This window comes from Lipotes vexillifer, unplaced genomic scaffold, assembly GCF_000442215.2.
Source record: "Lipotes vexillifer unplaced genomic scaffold, Lipotes_vexillifer_v1.1 scaffold182, whole genome shotgun sequence".
NCBI lineage: Eukaryota > Metazoa > Chordata > Mammalia > Artiodactyla > Lipotidae > Lipotes > Lipotes vexillifer.
In genome coordinates, this window is record NW_006798798.1 from 3,427,044 (window position 1) to 3,446,295 (window position 19,252).

The following is a 19,252-nucleotide window of genomic DNA, read 5'->3' on the forward strand; positions in this document are numbered from 1 at the left end:
TGTAAGTTTTGAATCTGAATCAAAAGACTAAGAGAAGGTGTGCCAAGTCTACTGTCTAGTTCAGGAACCATCCATCAGGTGTGACATTTAAGGGAGGCTCTTAACGGAAAGGGATTTTTCCAGAGACACTGCTACAGGTGTATAAATGCAGTGATCAATTATCTGTACTTAATTTTTTAGAAGAAAAATTATACCCAACTTTCCCCACATAGTGTAGAACATATCATATGTGTCCTTTCAACTAAAATGAGCATCAAAATGGCATTTAGGCATCTTTGGGTTCAAGTGTTGCTTGCAAAGGGACATTTTTCAGGTCCTATTATTTCCTTGATTCCAATGCAACATTTCCGCCCGGCCTCCACAGTACCATGAAACCTAAATTGCTTTTCTTCAGCTTATTGCAGAGGGAGGAATTCTTTTAGCTGTGGTTTGCAAGTTTACACACATCCCAGAGGTCTAGCACCTTTCAGTAGAAGGAGGTCAGAATCTGGTGATGAAACCTCACTGTAACCAAGGAACCCTAATACATAAGAAGAAGCGTCTTAAGGATCTGGATACTCCTGGAATTTTTGTCCATTCCTTTTCAAGTGTATCCATTAGCTTTGAAGAGGAAAGAGATGGTGATAGCTTTTTGTTGTTGCATTCTTTCCATCAGCCACAGAAACGCTTTCAGGACCTTTCTGCTTTTCTCTCAAGACAAACAGTAAGTTCATTTAGTTCTAAGCTGTACTCATGCTTGGCATCTTCTTGTTGAGGACTCACTTCTTGGCAGTAGATAATTCCTTATTACTATTAAGATTGGGAAATGCTAGCCTCTTGGGGAGTGGTCAGGTTGCCAGCAGTCTCTGGGCCCTTGGGTACAACCGCATCATTGACTATGTGTCTACGGAGCATTCGCCTTTGTCTGGGAGCACTTTGTCTCGGTCCAGGCCTCTCTGGCTGACCATCGTTTCCTGTGTCAGCCGACTGAGAGCTGCTCTGGTCTGGCAGGTTATTCTGCTTCTGAGTGACTCTTTGCCTCCCTGGCTAAAGAAAAGGTATGATTCAAACAGTTCACATTTGTGCTATACTTGAAACGACCCACACAATAACAGCTACCATAGAGTGCTTCTATGTGCCATCCAATGTGCTCAGTACTTTCCAGGCATAATTTCAACTCTTAACATCCCTGCAGTGAAAGTATGACATTTGCACACTCCATGTATCAGACACAATGTAAACGCTTTACATGTTTTCACATTTAATCTTTACAACTCTAACAAGTGTGTACTATTGTTATGGGAAACGCTAACACTTGATTGAACCCAGGCAGATTTCAAAGTTTGCAGGTTTCCCAGCCAGCAGCAGGTCTATTAGCAAAGCCATGGAAGATTAACTATGAAATCAAAGTTATCTTAACAAAAATCACTAATTCTCTAAAAGATTTAGAACTTCAGTGTATTTCTTCCAGCAAGCCTATGCCACACATACTATAAATTCGATTTCTCATAAATAAGGCATATATTATATTGGCAAGCAGCAATAAGAAAAGCCATGTTTCAACACGGTCCTACTGTATAGCACAGGGAACTATATTCAATATCTTGTAATAAAAACGTGAATAAAAAATATCTTGTGGAAAAAACGTGAAAAAGAATACGTAACTGAATCACTTGGCTGTACACTAGAAACTAACACAACAGTGTGAATCAGCTATACTTCGATTTAAAAAAAAGACAAGCCAAGCCATGTTTTCTGAGAAGAGCCACCTAAAAACACCACAGAATGTAAAGCAGGAGAATTAAATAGTGCTATAGGAAGATGGCCACATACAGAATTGTCTATACGAGCAACTTTATACCATACTTGAAGTTTTTTACCCATCTATATACAAATGTGTTTTCTTCCTTACATTAGTGATTAACACATTAGTGAATTTGCTTCCATAGTAAAATGTGAGATAGTTCATCTAGTATGCACACTGTAAACTGCAGCACCTTTCCATGCATTACAACTATTCCCCACTTTTTCTTCACTTTCCTTTCTCAGCTCAGAAACGCATTATTAAATATAACAGTAAGTGACCATGCCACTAAGGAACTCATTTTAATTGTTAGTAACTCTTATCCGTGAAGGGAATAATGAAATGAGAAATGTGTTTACCATGGATTAGTTTTGAAAAATTCAGGCTTGGAAAAGTAAGATTATAAGCCAGTGTTTAATAACTCACCTCATGCAAAGAATCCTCAGCAAAATTAGGGACACTTCTATCTCTTGCCATAATCTCCCTCGAGGTCCTTCCCCTGAAACCCAAAACAAACTAAAATAAACGTTAGGGACAGTGGTGCGAAATACTCTGGTTGGCCACGAGGCGGCAGCATTTGATGAGTGCAGATTTATTTATAACCCATTAAAGCTGCATATAACCTGCTTGAGTTGTTAAGTAAAGCTAAGGTCAAAAGCACAGAAATCAACTCGAATCTTATACTCACTTAAACTGACCAACTGAGTGGACAAAGTAAAACTGTCTTGTAAAAGGTTCATCTGGTAGATCATACATTTTGGAGTTCCCTGTAGATAAAAGGATAAACATCTGAAAACTTCCAAACTAGTTTCAGAATTGTTTAAAAATTATAGCACAGATGCAAACTTTCAACTTTCCTTTTGTTAAAGTCTAACAAAATTTAGGAAATTAAGCACTGCATTTGATTACAGAAACGTATTAGTAGATACCTATTTATTACTGTGTGAACCCCCATGAAACAAAGATAAATCCTTAATATACTGATATTCCCCAGGCATAGCCAAATAGGATGAGACAGCCTCAGGATTATCCAGATGTGTGAATGGGCTTATTCACATTACTGCACTGCAAACTACAATTGCAATTTTTTTTAAAAGTTGAACAAGGACCCCATCTAAACTGTAACAACTTTTTAAAAAAGAGGAAAATACTTCAGCCCCACCCGTTTGGCAGCTGCTGTTCTAATGACCACCTACCTCTGTACACCTGCAGATTAAAAAAGAAATCTTTAAAGGTAGCATTTACCCCAGATGTCCAGGAAGTGCTGAGAAAAAGGCCTGGATTCAGAACATGAGACATGAAAGAAACTACCAGAGGTGGTTCCTCCTCCCTGGTTGGCGAGTGGAGGCCTGACCTTCAGGGTAATGCCCAGAGTGTCCATCTTACCTCTTTAGGGAGCATCACAATCAAGCAGAAAACCAGTATCCAAACAATGGATGAAAAAGGATATTACATACATTTCTGGATGAAATGTATGTTACAGGATGGGTGAAACAGGATATAACATACATTTCTTTGGTGCCTATATCCCACCCCCAGTCATGATTATAATTGTTTTACATTTACAATTAAGTGAAAACCAGCAACCAACCACTCATGAACTTCCAAATAAACCCAAGTTGAGAATTACAGAAAGGATGTGAGTTCTTACATTTTTTCCTGATCTTGACAGTAACGTACTCATTGTGGTCTGTTTCTCCAACATCATCTAATGTGGCCACACAGCTTGGTACTACCTGAAGCAATTCCATTATTTTTGAATTCTACAATGTGAAAGGTAAAAGGTAACAGTAACGTTTTGTATGCTTTCTTAGCAGGTTATTGCCTGTTTCTGATCTAAATGTCAGTGTTGGCACGGCTGGGCAGAAAAGCTAAGAAGCAGCTACAGACAAAACTTTGAGGCCATAAAGCCTAGTGGTGAAGAACAGCACTGTATTTGGGGGCTGGCTCTGCACTCCACTAGGTGGTACTCTGGGCCCGTGTTTCACTGCTCTGTGCAACTGGGTTGACAAGAATAGGATCTATTACTGTAGAGTTATCATGAGGTTATCCAGCACCCAGCACATAGTAAGTGCTCAATAAAAGATATTCATCATTTGAGAAAGTGCTAAATTGAAAGTATAAAATTTTTCAATTCTGTTAAGAAACACAACTGAAAATTAGAAATTAATATACTAAGCCTATAAGTAGGTTGGATTTATGGTGACTTTAATATGTCAGTGGTGTCATTTAACAGCCTAGTAGTTGTCTACCTGAGTAGGAAACTAGATAAAGATTCAACATGAAAAGAGGAAGAGTAAAGAGGTCCCTCCTTTAGTCTCCTCCTATTTCCTCACCATCTCTCCATGGCGCACGTCCACACACTGGGAGGGTAGTGAACCGCACATCACACTTCTCCTTACAGAACTCAAGGTTTGTTCACTAACTGCACACACTCCCTCCCTCGTGCTGCTAGGACCACAGGCATATTCCCAGTGCAGGGAGGGTGAGACCAGGTCAACCTGCTCTTCCCCGCGAGTACCTAACTGCTGGACTGTGTGCCAGAGGCACCAAGGCCTGTGGTGGGTAGGGGGCACCTCTAACCAGGCCTTTGAAAACTGCCCCAGCAGGCCGCCTCTGATCAGGTGACCAAGGACCAGGGATGCAGCCACACTCACAGACTTCCAGCACACCTACTCAGCCTGGCACGGCAAGTCAGAGGTCTGACTACTGCTCTTTCAGATCGGGTTTAAACACAGGGGATCCCCGTGAGCTGTAAGGGAGCCTGGGATGCTCTCAGCATTGAAGCACTCCCACCTACCTGTTCAGCACAGTCTATAGCTGTGCACTGCCTCTTGTTCAAGACCTGAACTGATGCTCCATGAAGCAGAAGCAGCTCCACCACGAAGACGTGCTTTTCTATCACAGCCTCGTGCAGTGCTGTGTTGCCCTTATTGTTAGAAGCATTAATGGAGGCCCCATGCTAGAGAGAGAAACGGCATAATCAGAAGTAATGTTGAATCGATGTGGTACCTATATGGGTGTGCCCTATAACATTCTTTCAACTTTGCTGTATGTCAGAAAATTTTCTTTAAGATGTTAGGAGTGAAAGTAATACTGAGGAGAAAAGATTTATGTACAAAGATATTCATGGCAGCATTTATCATTATAACAGGAAAAAAAATAAAAGTCACCTAAATGTATTGAGCAGAAACAGTTAAAAAAAGGCCATGGTACATCCATAATTATGGAACCACTAAAAACTGAGGTTTTAATAAACAATTTTCGGACTTCCCTGGTGGTCCAGTGGTTAAGAATCCGCCTGCCAATGCAGGGGACATGGGTTTGAGCCCTGGTCCAGGAAGATTCCACATGCCGCGGAGCAACTGAGCCCGTGTGCCACAACTACTGAGCCTGCGCTCTAGAGCCTGCCAGCCACTACTACTGAGCCTGCCCACCTAGAGCCTGTGCTCCGCAACAGGAGAGGCCACCGCAATGAGAAGCCTGCGCGCCGCAATGAAGAGTAGCTCCCCCGCTCGCAGCAACTAGAGAAAGCCCGCGCACAGCGACGAAGACCCAACACAGCCAAAAATAAATAAATAAATAATAAAATAAATTAATTATAAAAATTAAATAAATAAAATTAATAGTCTTCTATGTTAAGTTAAAACAAGCAAGACAGAAAACACTACTGATCTAAACTATGCACATTTTTAAGAAGTCACCAAAGTTAGTTGCCTTTGAGAAACAGGGTTATTGAAAAGTTGGGTTTCTCTCTACTTTTAAAAATTCTTCCTTCTACAGTCAACACATATACCCTTTATCAAGAGAGGCAAAAAGGAGCAGTGACATAAAAGGACATTCAGCTCACACTGCAGGTGACAATTCAACTGACCTGGTTAAATGAGGCAAGATCCAAGCCCTCAGCAAAAGCGGCGTCTCAGTCCTTAACTCTGCATCCCTGATGCAGCTCGGACGCTGAGACCCCATTACTGCAAAGCTCCCCACCCCAGGGCCAGCTTAAAGCAAAAGCCAAGCGGTCTCCCTCTCCCGCCCCTCCCCGGTGCGCTGCCAGAGGCTAGCCGCGTGGCGGGATGCCCATCACCAAGCCGTGTCAGCAGCTCCTGGGCTGGGGGCGAGGGGGTCCTTACCTGCAGCAACAATGCCGCAACTTCGTGGTGGCCTCTGGAACAGGCATAAAGGAGGGGTGTGTTCCCACTTATATCCTTTTTATTGGGTTTTGCATTAGAATCTAGTAGACATTTCACCACCTAGGCCAGAGAAGAAAAGTGTTCAACTTTAATTAAAATTTGCAGGGATAGATCATCTAACTTGCTATTCTTTTGACTTTTCTGTAAGCTTATCTAGAAGACTCTTAGATCCATGTCTGACCCTCAGGAGAAAGCAGACCAGTGAAGGGGGAGGGGTTAACATTTGCTGAGGGTCTTGTGTGTGTGGAGGCGGTGTACTAGGCACGCGTGTTTTTCATCTAATCATTCCATCTCCTCTGTGGAGAGCTGTAGTTATTACTCCAGTTTCACATGTTAGAAAACTAATGCTAGGCATTACCCGAAATATGATTCCTAGCTTTAAAAACCTTACAGTGGAACTAATAAGGAAAAATGAAAAAACAAATAGATACTGAACTGTTTGGCACAGATGACCAACACCCAAGAACCAGAGAGACAGCTCCCAGCTGGGGTCAGAATCAGAATGACAGCCTCCGTGCTGCCAGACGTGAATGCCAGTGGGAGGGGGCTTGGCTCCACCCCCAGAAGCCCCAGGGTTCTGTGTTCTGTTGCTGAGTGGTCCTACCGTGTGCATCTCAGAATCTCGGCGCTGGGAGGAAGGAAATGGGCCCGTCCTCTGGGCCAGCAAGCAAACCCTTCCCTCGGCAGCACTCCTGCCAAGTGCGGTTCTAACCCTATACACGCTGCGCAAGAGCCAGGACGCATACCTGGAAGTGGCCCTTCTGGCAGGCCAGGTGGAGTGGGACGGCCTGCTTTGCGTCTCTGGCCCCCACACTGGCACCATGCTTCACGAGGAGGAGGAGGAGGTCCGCGCGACCATGCAGGGCAGCAACGTGCAGTGGGGAGGAGCCATCCTGGCTGGTCACATTCACACCAAGCCCACTGGTAGGAATCTTTGCCAGCTTCTAATAAGTGCAGAATGTGCAAACGGAAATGTTGTTAGTACTTAAGGAACCCGGCTGAAGGAACTGAAGCCATCTGTCCCTCACAGCCCCTCTGTAAAATCTGGAATCACAGCGGCATCCTGAATCGGGTTGCCCACAGGTGAATTACTACTTTAGAAAGGTATGATACATCGAAGGACTGACTTCCGTTTTCAGGAAAGCAAGCCCCCTACAATGATACCGTTTTATGCCATGGCAAGTGAACAGGGAAGGCAAAGTCTGTTTGACAGATGGTGCTGGAACAACTGGACATCCACATATGGGAAAACTGCCCATCAACCCTTACCTCACACCAAACACAAACACTAAAATGCATCACAGACCTAAATGTAAAAGCTACAACTATTAAACTTCTTGAAGTAAACACAAAAGAAAATCTTTGCAACGTTGGGATACGCAAAGATTTCTTAGATAAGACACAAAAAGCAAAAGCCATAAAAAAAGTTTGATAAACTGACTTAATAAAAATGTTTAATGTTTGCTCTTTGCATGAGGCAAGTAAGAAAATGAAAAGGCAAGTCATATAAGGGCAGAAAAATGTTTGCAAATATGTGTATCTGACAAAGGACTTGTACCAACCAGAACTTAAAAGCAAAACAAAACAAACTCTTACAACTCAATAAGACAATCCAACTTTTTAAAAAAAAACAGGCAAAAGGAAAAGAAAATAGGCAAAAGATATGAAAAGACTTCACAAAAGCAGACGGTTGAATGGTCGGTCAATGAGCACATAAAATAACATCCGTAGTTTTCAGAGAAATGCAAATCAAAATCAGGAATCACAAAACCAAAGGGTCAGAAAGCAGATCAGTGATGGTCAGGGGATGCAACATGGAATATGGCAAACTTCAAAGGGGCAGGAAAGAATATTTTGGGTGATAGTCTATATTTTTATTGTGCTGGTGGTTACACATTCATTTGTCAAACCTCAGAAAACTGTTTGCTACTTATCTCTGAAGTTCACCTTCATTTTTATCATGGAACTTCCTTTTTATTCACAATGGTTTTAAAACCAATCATGCGGATATAAGAACAATCCATCTGGGCTTCACTGGTGGCACAGTGGTTGAGAATCTGCCTGCCAATGCAGGGGACACAGGTTCGAGCCCTGGTCTGGGAGGATCCCACATGCCGCGGAGCAACTAGCCCCATGAGCCACAATTACTGAGCCTGCGCGTCTGGAGCCTGTGCTCCGCGACAAGAGAGGCTGCGATAGTGAGAGGTCGGCGCACCGCGATGAAGAATGGCCCCCCCGCTTGCCGCAACTAGAGAAAGCCCTCGCACAGAAATGAAGAGCCAACACAGCCATAAATAAATAAATAAATAAAATTTAAAAAATAAAAAAAAGGCAAAATTCCTTTAAAAAAAAAAGATTTGTGTTTAAAAAAAAAAAAGAACAATCCATCAGTAATTAAGAGGGCAAACAAAACAAACCAATAGAACTAAAAACAAACATTAAATTGTGATGTTGAATCATATATTTGATAGTGGAATTAATATGTCAATGTTTTCTGTGATTGATCAAGGATTAAAACTTGAGTTATCTAGTTCACTTTTCGATGATTAAAAATGTTCTCTTTAAAAAGCTATGCTAAATTTAAAGGGTGAATTTTACTGTATATAAACTATACTTCAAAAATCAAAAACAAGCAGATGAAGACGTAGAAGGGAAGAACATGAGGAAATACCACTGCACACTTACCAGATGGCTAAAGTTAAAAAGTCAAAATACCAAGTGTTCACCGGGATTTGGGGCAACTAGAATTCTCACACCCTGCTGGCGGGAATGAAAAATGCTACAATCACTGAGGAAAACTGGTCATTTCAAGTTAACATATACCTCCTGCATAACCCAGCAATTATACTCCTAGGTAATTACCCAAGTAAAAATATATTTACACAAAGAACTGTACACAAATGTTCACAGTTGCTTTATTCACAAAGCCAAAACCAGGAGACTACCAAATGTCCTGATTCCAGGTGTTGCATGTAATCAACGGTTTATTCTTTATCGCTGAACAGTGCCCCGTGGCATGCCCCTGCCATACTTTGTTTAGCAGTTCACCCATTGAAGGGCACGTGGGTTGTTTCCAGTTCGGGGATACTGCAAATAAAGTTGCTGTGTACATTTGTTTACAGGTTTTTGTGAGAACATAAGTTTCCATTCCTCTAAGATAAATGCCCAGGAATGCAATTGCTGAATCATATGGTAATTACATGGCAATTCTATGGTTAGTTTTATAAGGAACTGACAACAAACACTGTTTTCCAGAGTGGCTTTTATATTCCCACCAGCAATGGATGAGTGAACCAAGTTCCCCACATCCTCACCAGCACTTGGTGCTGTCACTTTTCACTAATTTTGATTTTAGCCATTCTGGTAGGCACATAGTGTTATCTCACTGTGGCTATAATTTGCATTTCCCTGATGGGTGATGACCCTGAACATCCTTTCATGTGCTTATTTGCCATATCTAAATGCTCTTCAATGAAATGTCTGTTCATTCCCTTTGCCCATTTTCTTATTGGTTTGTTTTCTTACTTTACTATCGAGTCTTGAAAGTTCTTTATATATTCTAAATTCTGGCCCTTTGTCAGATATGTGGCTTGCAGGCATTTTCTTTTTTTTGCGGTACGCGGGCTTCCCACCGCCATGGCCTCTCCCGCTGCGGAGCACAGGCTCCGGACACGCAGGCCCAGCGGCCATGGCTCACGGGCCCAGCTGCTCCGCAGCATGTGGGATCTTCCCAGACCGGGGCACGAACCCGTGCCCCCTGCATTGGCAGGCGGACTCTCAACCACTGTGCCACCAGGGAAGCCCAGGTATTTTCTTTTAGTCTGTAATCTGCCTGGATAGCTTCTTTGCATGGGTTTCCACAGGACAAGTTTACAATTTAGAAGTCCAACTTATCCATTTGCTCTTTATGGATCATGCTTTGGGTGTCAAGTCTAAGAACTCTTTGCTTAGCCCTGGGTTCCAAAGATTTCCTCCTGTTTTTTTCTAAAAGTTTTATAATTTTACATTTTACGGTTAAGTCTGTGGTCCATTTTGAGTTAATTTTTGTACAGGGTGTGAGTTTATGTTGAGGTTCATTTTTTTGCCTGAAGATGTCCACTTGCTCCAGCACTGTTTGTTGAAAAGGCCGTCCTTCCCCCACCGACTTGCTGTCAGACCTCAGTTGACTATATATGTGTGGGTCTATTTCTGGGTTCTCTGTTCTGTCCCAGTGATCTGTGTGTCTGTCCCTCCACCAGGGCCACACTGTCTTGATTATTGTAGCTACATAGTTAGCCTTAATATTGGGTAGAGTGATCCTAATTTATTCTTCATTGCCAGGATCGTTTTAGATATTTTAGGGCCTGCACCTTTCCATATAAATTTTAAAATAAGCTTGTCTATGTCTACAAAAACTTTGTTAGGATTTTGATAGGAACTGCATTAACACTGTAGATCAGGGCTTCCCTGGTGGCGCAGTGGTTGAGAGTCTGCCTGCCGATGCAGGGGACCCGGGTTCATGCCCCGGTCCGGGAAGATCCCACATGCCGCGGAGCAGCTGGGCCCGTGAGCCGTGGCCTCTGAGCCTGCGCGTCCAGAGCCTGTGCTCCGCGACGGGAGAGGCCACGACAATGAGAGGCCTGCGTACTGCAAAAACAAAAACAAAAACAAAAACAAAACTGTAGATCAATCTGGGGAGAAATAACATCTTTACTAGATTGAGTCTTCATGATCTGATATACCTAAGTATTTACGCATTCTTTGACTTTTTTCATCATTTTGTGATTTCCAGCATACAGATCCTGTCCATGTCTTGTTAAGTGTATCCATAAGTAGTTCATTTTTTTTTTGAGCAGTTGTAAATGGCATTGTATACACAGCATGTGCTCATTCATGTGCTAGCTGTCTAACTCAATGTGTATGTCCCATGCTAAGAAAATTAATTTGACTTTACAAAACAGATATAGTGGTGTTATCCTTTGTACTGCAAGATAATACTACCTTATTTAAAAAGCTTCACCATGGATGTCTCTAACCTAAGAATATTGAAATGACTTGTAGTTTTTCATTCACTTGTAGCTTTTTCAGCTACAGGGTATTGTGTACATTGGGATGTACAACATTTCTTCTGTCCGCATGCTGCTGGGTATGTACAGCCCAAGAACTGACTTCCCCAAGGTGGGCTGCTGTGAAAAACAAAGGGATTAAAAAGGCAGATGCTGTTTCAAAGGATGTGATGTGAATGAAGCAGCACAGCCCTCAGGCCCATCAGTGACTGTATGGCTGGAAGCAGTTACTGTGTCTCTGCTGTCCTTCTGGGCATTTACCCACTCTGCTCTCCCCCACCTCACAGTTCATTAATTGTAGCAAGAAACTGAATTACACACTACAGCATCTGTTGAATTTACTGGATAAATTTATGTTCCTTGCTCTTTTAAAGCCTACTATCTTTTTCTCTTTTTGTAATTTCTCAAAAAGACACGAAAGTAAATTGCTTCATGCTGTGATTAAATTAAAACTATTCTTCTAGCCCAGTGGTGTGTTTAGAGTTTGCTCGGTGATGCAGAATAAACCGCTGATTACACACAACAACCTGGAAATCTGGCTGAGTGAACAAAGCCAATCCCCAAAGGTTCCATGCTGTATGATGACTTTTCTTTTTTTTTTTTTTTTTTTTTTTTATTTGTATGATGACTTTTATATAACATTTTTGAAATGACAAGATATTAGAACTGGAGAACAGATTAGTGGCTGCCAGGGGTCAGGGATGGTGGGCTGGGGTGACAGGGAGAGACGTGGGTGTGATTATAAAAGGCAACATGAGTTATTCTCCTTGTGATGAGAGAACTGTCCTGTACCTTGAATGTGGTGGTGGACACACAAACCTACACATGTGATAAAACTACACAGAATGCAGGACAGTAATGGAAATACAAACAAAAATAAACAAATGGGACCTATAATGAAACTTAAAAGCTTTTGCACAGCAAAGGAAACCATAAACAAGATGAAAAGACAACCCTTAGAATGGGAGAAAATATTTGCAAACGAATCAACGGACAGAGGATTAATCTCCAAAATATACAAACAGCTCATGCAGCTCAACATCAAAAAAACAAACAACCCAATCAAAAACTGGGCGTAAGGACTTCCCTGGTGGCGCAGTGGTTAAGAATTCGCCTGCCAGTGCAGGGGACATGGGTTCCAACCCTGGTCCAGGAAGATCCCACATGCCTCGGAGCAACTAAGCCCATGCGCCACGCTACTGTGCCTGCATGCCACAACTACTGAAGCCCGCATGCCTAGAGCCCATGCTCCACCACAAGAGAAGTCACTGCAATGAGAAGCCCGTGCCCCACAACGAAAGAGTAGCTCCCACTCGCTGCAAAGAGTCTTTGAAATGACAAAAGAGAAAGTCCGCACACAGCAACGAAGACACAATGCAGCCAAAAACAAAAAGGGTGGAAGACCTAAATAGACATTTCTCCAAAGAAGACATACAGATGGCCAAGAAGCACATGAGAAGATGCTCAGCATCACTAATCATTAAAGAAATGCAAATAAAAACTACAATGAGCTATCACACCTCACACCAGTTAGAATGGGCCTCATCAGAAAATCTACAAACAACATACGCTGGAGAGGGTGTGGAGAAAATGGAACCCTCTTGACTGTTGGTGGGAATGTAAATTGATACAGCCACTATGGAGAACAGTATGGAGGTTCCTTAAAAAACTAAATATAGAATTACCATATGACCCAGCAATCCCACTACTGGACATATATCCTGAGAAAACCATAATTCAAAAAGACACATGCAGGGCTTCCCTGGTGGCACAGTGGTTAAGAATCCACCTGCCAATGCAGGGGACATGGGTTCGAGCCCCGGTCCAGGAAGATCCCACATGCTGCGTAGCAACTAAGCCCATGTGCCACAACTACTGAAGCCCGCGTGCCTAGAGCCCGTGCTCCGTGACAAGAGAAGCCACCGCAATGAGAAACCTGTGCACCGCAACGAAGAGCAGCCCCTGCTTGCCCCAACTAGACGAAGCCCACACGCAGCAACGAAGACCCAACGCAGCCAAAAATAAATAAAGTATAAATTATTAATTAATTATTTAAGAAAAGGACACATGCACCCCAATGTTCACTGCAGCACTATTTACAATAGCCAGGACATGGAAACAACTTAAAAGTTCAACAACAGAGGAATGGATAAAGAAGATGTGGTACATATATACAATGGAATACTACTCAGCCAGGAAAAGGAACGAAATTGGGTCATTTGTAGAGACATGGATGGACCTAGAGACTGTCATACACAGTGAAGTAAGTCAGAAAGAGAAAAACAAATATCATATATTAACGCATATTTGTGGAATCTAGAAAAATGGTAGGGATGAACCGGTTTGCAAGGCAGAAATAGAGACACAGATGTAGAGAACAAATGTATGGACACCAAGTGGGGAGAGGGGGAGTGGGATGAATTGGGAGATTGGGATTAACATACATACACTAATATGTATAAAACAGATAACTAATGAGAACCTGCGTATAGCACAGGGACCTCTACTTCACCTTGCTGTGCAGTAGAAACTAACACAACATTGTAAAACAACTATACCACAATTAAAGAAAAAACAAAACTAGACAGAACGCGTAAATCAACACACGTGCAGGCATGCGCGCACACACACACACAAGCACAAATAAAAGCGGGGAAATCTGAGTAAGACAGATGGATTGTATCCATGGTAATATCCTGGTCGGGATATTGTACTGTGCTTTTGCAGGCTATTACCATTGGGGGAAACAGGGTAAAAGGCACAGGGGTCTCTCTGTGCTTGGAGGGAGGGTCCTCCCGCAGAGGGTGCACCAACATGAACAAAGGCAGTGGGCAGTGGCTCTTGCCTGCATCCTCCCAAGGGACCATGGCCACATGGACAGAGACCCCCGGGCATGTCTGTTCATAAGCTCCTGCCTTGTGACTCAGGGGCCCTGAGAACCACTGAAACACTAAGCCCGCGTTCATGGCCCTGTTCCCTGACCTGCCCATTCAGAAAGCAGGCAGCCAGAGCCAGATCCTGCATGAATGTCCACTTTCCTCTACCTTGAGCTGTATCTCAGGGGACACCTACAACCAGCCACTCGGCCGTTAGCTGGCTGAGAAGCAGACAACTTTACTAAGGGTAAAAAGAAGAATTTGCCCATCCCCCAACAGAAGAAAAGCCAAACCTTTTGAGCTGGAGCACATTTGGGGCACTGGCACAAGGGGTGACAAAATTCAAGATCCACCGCCCTGACAGCATCCTCCGCTTCATCCGGGTCCTCCTCTGTCCACTCCAACAGGTAACGCACCTGGCGCCGGGCAGTAAGGAGAAATAGGGACTTAAAACCCATCCTCAGCTTCTTTACAAGTTATGGTATCTTAGACACACACACACACACACACAGACACACATACACACACACACTTCTCTAATCAGGACGTATTGATACATTTCCTCAACCACCAAAGTAACTTATAAATGACGGCTGCTCCCTCTTGAGGATTCCAAGGTTCACCTGCGCTCAAGCCTTTCTCAATCCTTTCAGTAGTGACAGAGAGAGACTGAGCTCCCATTTCTGCAGCTTGCGGCAGATTCTCTTCTTCCATCTTAAAAAGGGGCAGAGCGGTGTTGCTTCAGTGTGATGGCTTTAGAGCCCTGTCCTGGAGCATTTCGTGAGCACCTCCTCTTACGTCATCTAACTGTCCACTTTCAACGACCGGTCCGTCTCATCCTACGGGGGAAGAGACTCACTCCGGGGGCCACTTGTTCGAGGCCACAGGATGAGGAGGTGGTGGCCAGAACCTAATCACAGGCTCTCTGATGCCACGCCAGCGTCCTTTCCACTTTAATGCCCTAGCCCACAGGTGAAAGCACCGAAAAGACCCCTAACAGGTCAAATTTATGTTCCAGTAAACACAAGTTTCTAGGATATTAAACGTGAGAAAAGAAAACAATATAAATACATTTCTAGGCCTGGTTCTGAGCACTGAGGAAGTCAGCAAAAGCCTGCAAGGAGTGACAAAGGGCCCCAGGAAGACCCCGTTCAATCCCAAACATCCCCCGCTCCAGGTCCCTTCCATGTTTTCTGACAACAGATGCTCCTCAGGGTGGAAACGCCAAAGCCCTCACCTGAACCGGGGCCTCACCTAACAGACTGGCTGGGACGGACCGGACCGAGGGCAGTTCCTCTTGGTGATTAGAAGGAACAAGACGGGGGGAAGGGAGCTGAGGGGCGGCAGCTTCGGGCACAGAGCAGACGCATCATGACGCAGGGATGGTCACAATCTCTTCTCCACACTGGCTCTCGCCGCAGCTCACAGGGAGCCTGAGGAACTCTTTCTTTGCTTCCCCCCAAGAACACTGGGTGCCCTGGGGCTGGTCTCTCAAGGGGAGCAACAGCCAGATCCAGACGCCTGTGTCCTCCCCCCGCCCCGAGTAACCACGTGTCAGGCTGATGGATTCACAGTGGCCTCTGGGCAGAGGCTAAGACACTGCCAACTACCTTCCGATTCTTAACACCCAGGAGGCTGTGATGATCAGATGCCAGGAACTGCTGTCCACCACCTCAAGCTCCACCATTGGCAAAAAGCACTCTTGAAATACACATCCCTGTGAAGCACTCTTGTAAATCTGATCCACTCAGGCCTCCTAATCTGGTAAGTGCTAATTTACCCCTCCTTTTAAAGTGGAAGACAGAAAAAATTCCTTTCAGGAAGCCAAAGGCAAGCCAGGGGAACTGCCCATGGGCATCTCCAGTGATCTCATCATAGATGTTCCCTGACACCTTAGCACCATCTCGTTTGGACACTTGCTTGTGAGTCCTTGGAGCCCCAAGGCTGAGTCTCAGCCTCCCAGCCAGGGATTCAAACGGCCCACAACTCCTGCAGGGCCACACCAACGCCCTCTGGGCTCTGGCCTCCCCTTCGCCACCTCCACCCTTCCCCACCCGATCTGTTCACCCTGCTCCCGGCTAGTGGACTCTGGCCCCGAGCCTGCACTCTGTGCCCCTGGACACAGGCTGGTCCTCTTGCCAACATTGCTGCCCTCCTGGAATATGAATGTCTAAAGGGCAGGGATAGGCTCACACTGCAGCTTTATTCCACCTGCCTCGTTACTTGCGGGGGTCACATCACATCCCATCAGCAAGTACTCATGAAATGCACCCCTTCTGCGTGAACGTGAACAAAGAACCCTGACAGCTCCTGACTCACCTGGAGACAAGACACATGAGCATAGCTGCTTAAGCTGAGAGCAAGCTGCTTGAAATTCACTTCTAAAAACTCACCATTTCTAGGTCTCCATCAGCAATGGCTCTTAAAAGTTTTTCTACCTTAATAAAAGAAAAAAGAATGTAAGGAAAATTATAATAATACAGTAAGAACAGAAATAATAAAAACCTTCTGAAAACCTAGTAGCTTTCATGTGTCTCTTGATCTCATTCAGTATCTTTCAAACACATCCCCCGCACCTTCCGCATAAGGTCTATAAGAGGACCTGCAGTTCATGTGGCACACGGTGGGACGACAACCACCTGGGAGCACAAGCGCTTCCTAAGAGGGCAGCCACTCTTCAGAACTGCATCTATTCAGCTCTCATTATCTGCCAGCTACAGGTACCATGAGGGCGGGCACCCCGCTAGGAACGACTCCAGGCCTCTGTTAGACTCTGGAGCACGCCTCTTGGCTTTCTTTCCTGCGGTTGTTCATCGAGCTAGGCTTACTGGGCCCTCCGAGAGCAGGTCACAGTCTGGGGGTGACAGCGAAGGAGGAGCCCGGGGCGGAGTCAGTGAGGGCTCCCCACCTGCAGGGGATGGGCACATCCACGCCATGGTCTGCTCTGTGGGCTGACAATGGACAAGGTCTAAGGTAGGTTAGACGGAAAAAAACACACAGACAAACAAAACAGGCTATGAGTCAGCTTTTACAAAACGCAATGTGTGAGAACATGTACCCGTCTACATAAACTCTGCAGGAAGTCAGGAACGAGACACATCAGGTTAACAGGGGTGCTGACAGAGAGGGGGATAAGGGCAGAGAATTTACTTCGTAAAATGATCTTAAAGCAGTGGACCTACAGGTGACTTTACCTGTACTTTTCTTAGAATACCCCCCTCCCATCTCTCTCTCTCTCTCTCTCTCTCTCTCTCTCTCTCTCTCTCTCACACACACACACACACACACACACACACACGTCCATCCATGAAGGGCAAGCAGGGTGAGGCTGGCCGGGCTCCCCTCGAGGGCGCTGACTTTCGCCACAGCAGACACGCTGCCCCAGGGGCTCTCTAACTGGCCCCCAGAACACAGGCCGCCCCCCGCCCCTCTCTGCCCTGCGGTCCGGGGGCCTCACCTCCCTGTAGAACTTTCTGGGCTCCTCTTGCCTGGAGCTCAGCGACACGGATGAGAAGCTGGAAGCGCAGGAGCCCTGGCTGATGGAATCCACGGAGCACTGAGGGGGCCGCGCGGGCACCTGCAGCCAGGGAGGCCGGTGAGGGGTGGGTGAGGGCCAGACAGAGGCTGGTCTCAAGTAGGGCCGGCAAGCGCAGCCCCGTTCTCTTACCTCTGAAGACTTCTGCCCCCTCTCGAAGGACGGATGGTGGGCTTCCATCATGGACAGAATCTAGGAGGCCAAAGGGGATGCGAAAAGTACTGAGATGGGTCGCCAAGGTCTCATCACCCCTATGGCCCCACTGCGCCCACCTCCTCGGAAAGCCACGCGGCCCAGCCAGGCCCTCAGAGAGACAGGGGGGACACCAAGGCCCAGAGCAGGCGGGAACCTACTCAGGACCACGCTAAGTTCAACAGCAGGAGCCAGTGCTCCCCACGAATGGGCTCAGTGGACAAGGGAAGCCCAGGCACAGAGGGGCCCCAAAGGCTGCCTCATCCAGCCTGGGCTGGTGGTCCACAGGCCTGAAGTGTGACCTTTCCACTGGCAGCCACGGGCCTTAAGTGGGACCAGCTCGGAGCTGAGCCCAGAAGGCCATCTGCTCCTTGTGTCTGCAGAACTCCCTCTGGAAAGGCCTTTGGAGAAGCTCCAGTGCAGAGGTGCCCCCAGCCCCTCATGGGCATCTCAGGCCAAGGGTGGTATCACCCAGTCTCGTAGCTCTGGCTGCTACAAAGCTGAGACCCCGTGAGGGCATGGGCAGCTGAGGCCCCCGGGTCAGGAGCAGGGATTTAAACCTTCAAAAACCACACTCCTGGGCTTCCCTGGTGGAACAGTGGTTGAGAGTCCGCCTGCTAATGCAGGGGACACGGGTTCGTGCCTCAGTCCGGGAAGATCCCACATGTCGCGGAGCAGCTGGGCCCGTGAGCCATGGCCGCTGAGCCTGCGCGTCCGGAGCCTGTGCTCTGCAACGGGACTGGCCACAACAGTGAGAGGCCCGCGTACGGCAAAGAAAAAAAAAAAACCACACTCCTACAGGTCTTATGTTGTGTTCTTATCACACACAAAAAATAATAATAATAATCGATAAATAAAGAGGGCAGGAGGAAACTTCTGGAGGTGATGGATGTATTTATGGCATATGGTGTTGGTCTCATGGGTGTGGACTTGTCTCCAAGCTCAACAAGTTGTATACACTAAATACGTACAGCTTTTTGTATGTCAATCATCCCTCAATAAAGTGGTTTAAAAACAAAAACTGTGCTACTCCTAGAAGAAGACATGAACAAACTAAAAGAACTCCCTAGAAGAGAACTGGAAATTATAAAACATCAAGAGGCAAAAAGTAGGGCCTGTGCAAAGGGAGACACTTGGAGACCTGTATTAAAACGACATCACCTATGTGAGCCACTAGCCGGGATGCTCTGGGCATCAGGACCTTGGATGGCCGTTGCACGTGGCCCTGGGCTTCCTCTGGCTAGTTGGCCAAACATGTTTCTCTGAGGACACCCCTTCAACAGAGCTGCTGCTGGGAGGCGAGACCTCTGGAAGCTGTTCCCAGCAACAGAGCTGCTGCTGGGAAGGCCTGGCCTCTGGAAGCTCCCATCGCTCCCCACCTGCTCACGAGCAAGCAGTGCATGACATGTGGCCCCAAACTACGTGCTTCCAGAAATTACCAGCAGGATGGGCTAGTAGTTCATTAATGAATCATTTATGAAGGAAATTACACCCAATGATGTTCGAAGTTGGCCAAATCAGAATAAAGTTTTAGGCGCTGAGGGTGAAGGAGCAGGAAAACAGAGCCGATGCTTGCTGCTTCCAACACCCCGTCCCCGCTCTTCCCGGCCGGAGTCACTTTCCCATTTTCT

The 19,252-nt window shown here is 45.7% G+C and overlaps 1 protein-coding gene across 1 annotated transcript in view; it reads right to left on the minus strand.

Moving 5' to 3' along the window:
- Positions 1–792: 792 nt before the first annotated feature.
- Positions 793–19,252, minus strand: part of ANKRD27 (ankyrin repeat domain 27) — a 53,109-nt gene continuing 34,649 nt past the window's right edge. The window contains exons 19-29 of the mRNA XM_007470937.1: positions 17,562–17,621; positions 17,352–17,471; positions 16,288–16,332; positions 14,188–14,310; positions 6,720–6,917; positions 5,914–6,033; positions 4,584–4,745; positions 3,435–3,546; positions 2,472–2,550; positions 2,210–2,282; positions 793–1,026 (exon numbers count right to left, since the gene is read on the minus strand). Coding sequence (XP_007470999.1) covers positions 793–1,026; positions 2,210–2,282; positions 2,472–2,550; positions 3,435–3,546; positions 4,584–4,745; positions 5,914–6,033; positions 6,720–6,917; positions 14,188–14,310; positions 16,288–16,332; positions 17,352–17,471; positions 17,562–17,621 — 1,326 coding nt within the window. The remainder of the gene's footprint in view (positions 1,027–2,209; positions 2,283–2,471; positions 2,551–3,434; positions 3,547–4,583; positions 4,746–5,913; positions 6,034–6,719; positions 6,918–14,187; positions 14,311–16,287; positions 16,333–17,351; positions 17,472–17,561; positions 17,622–19,252) is intronic.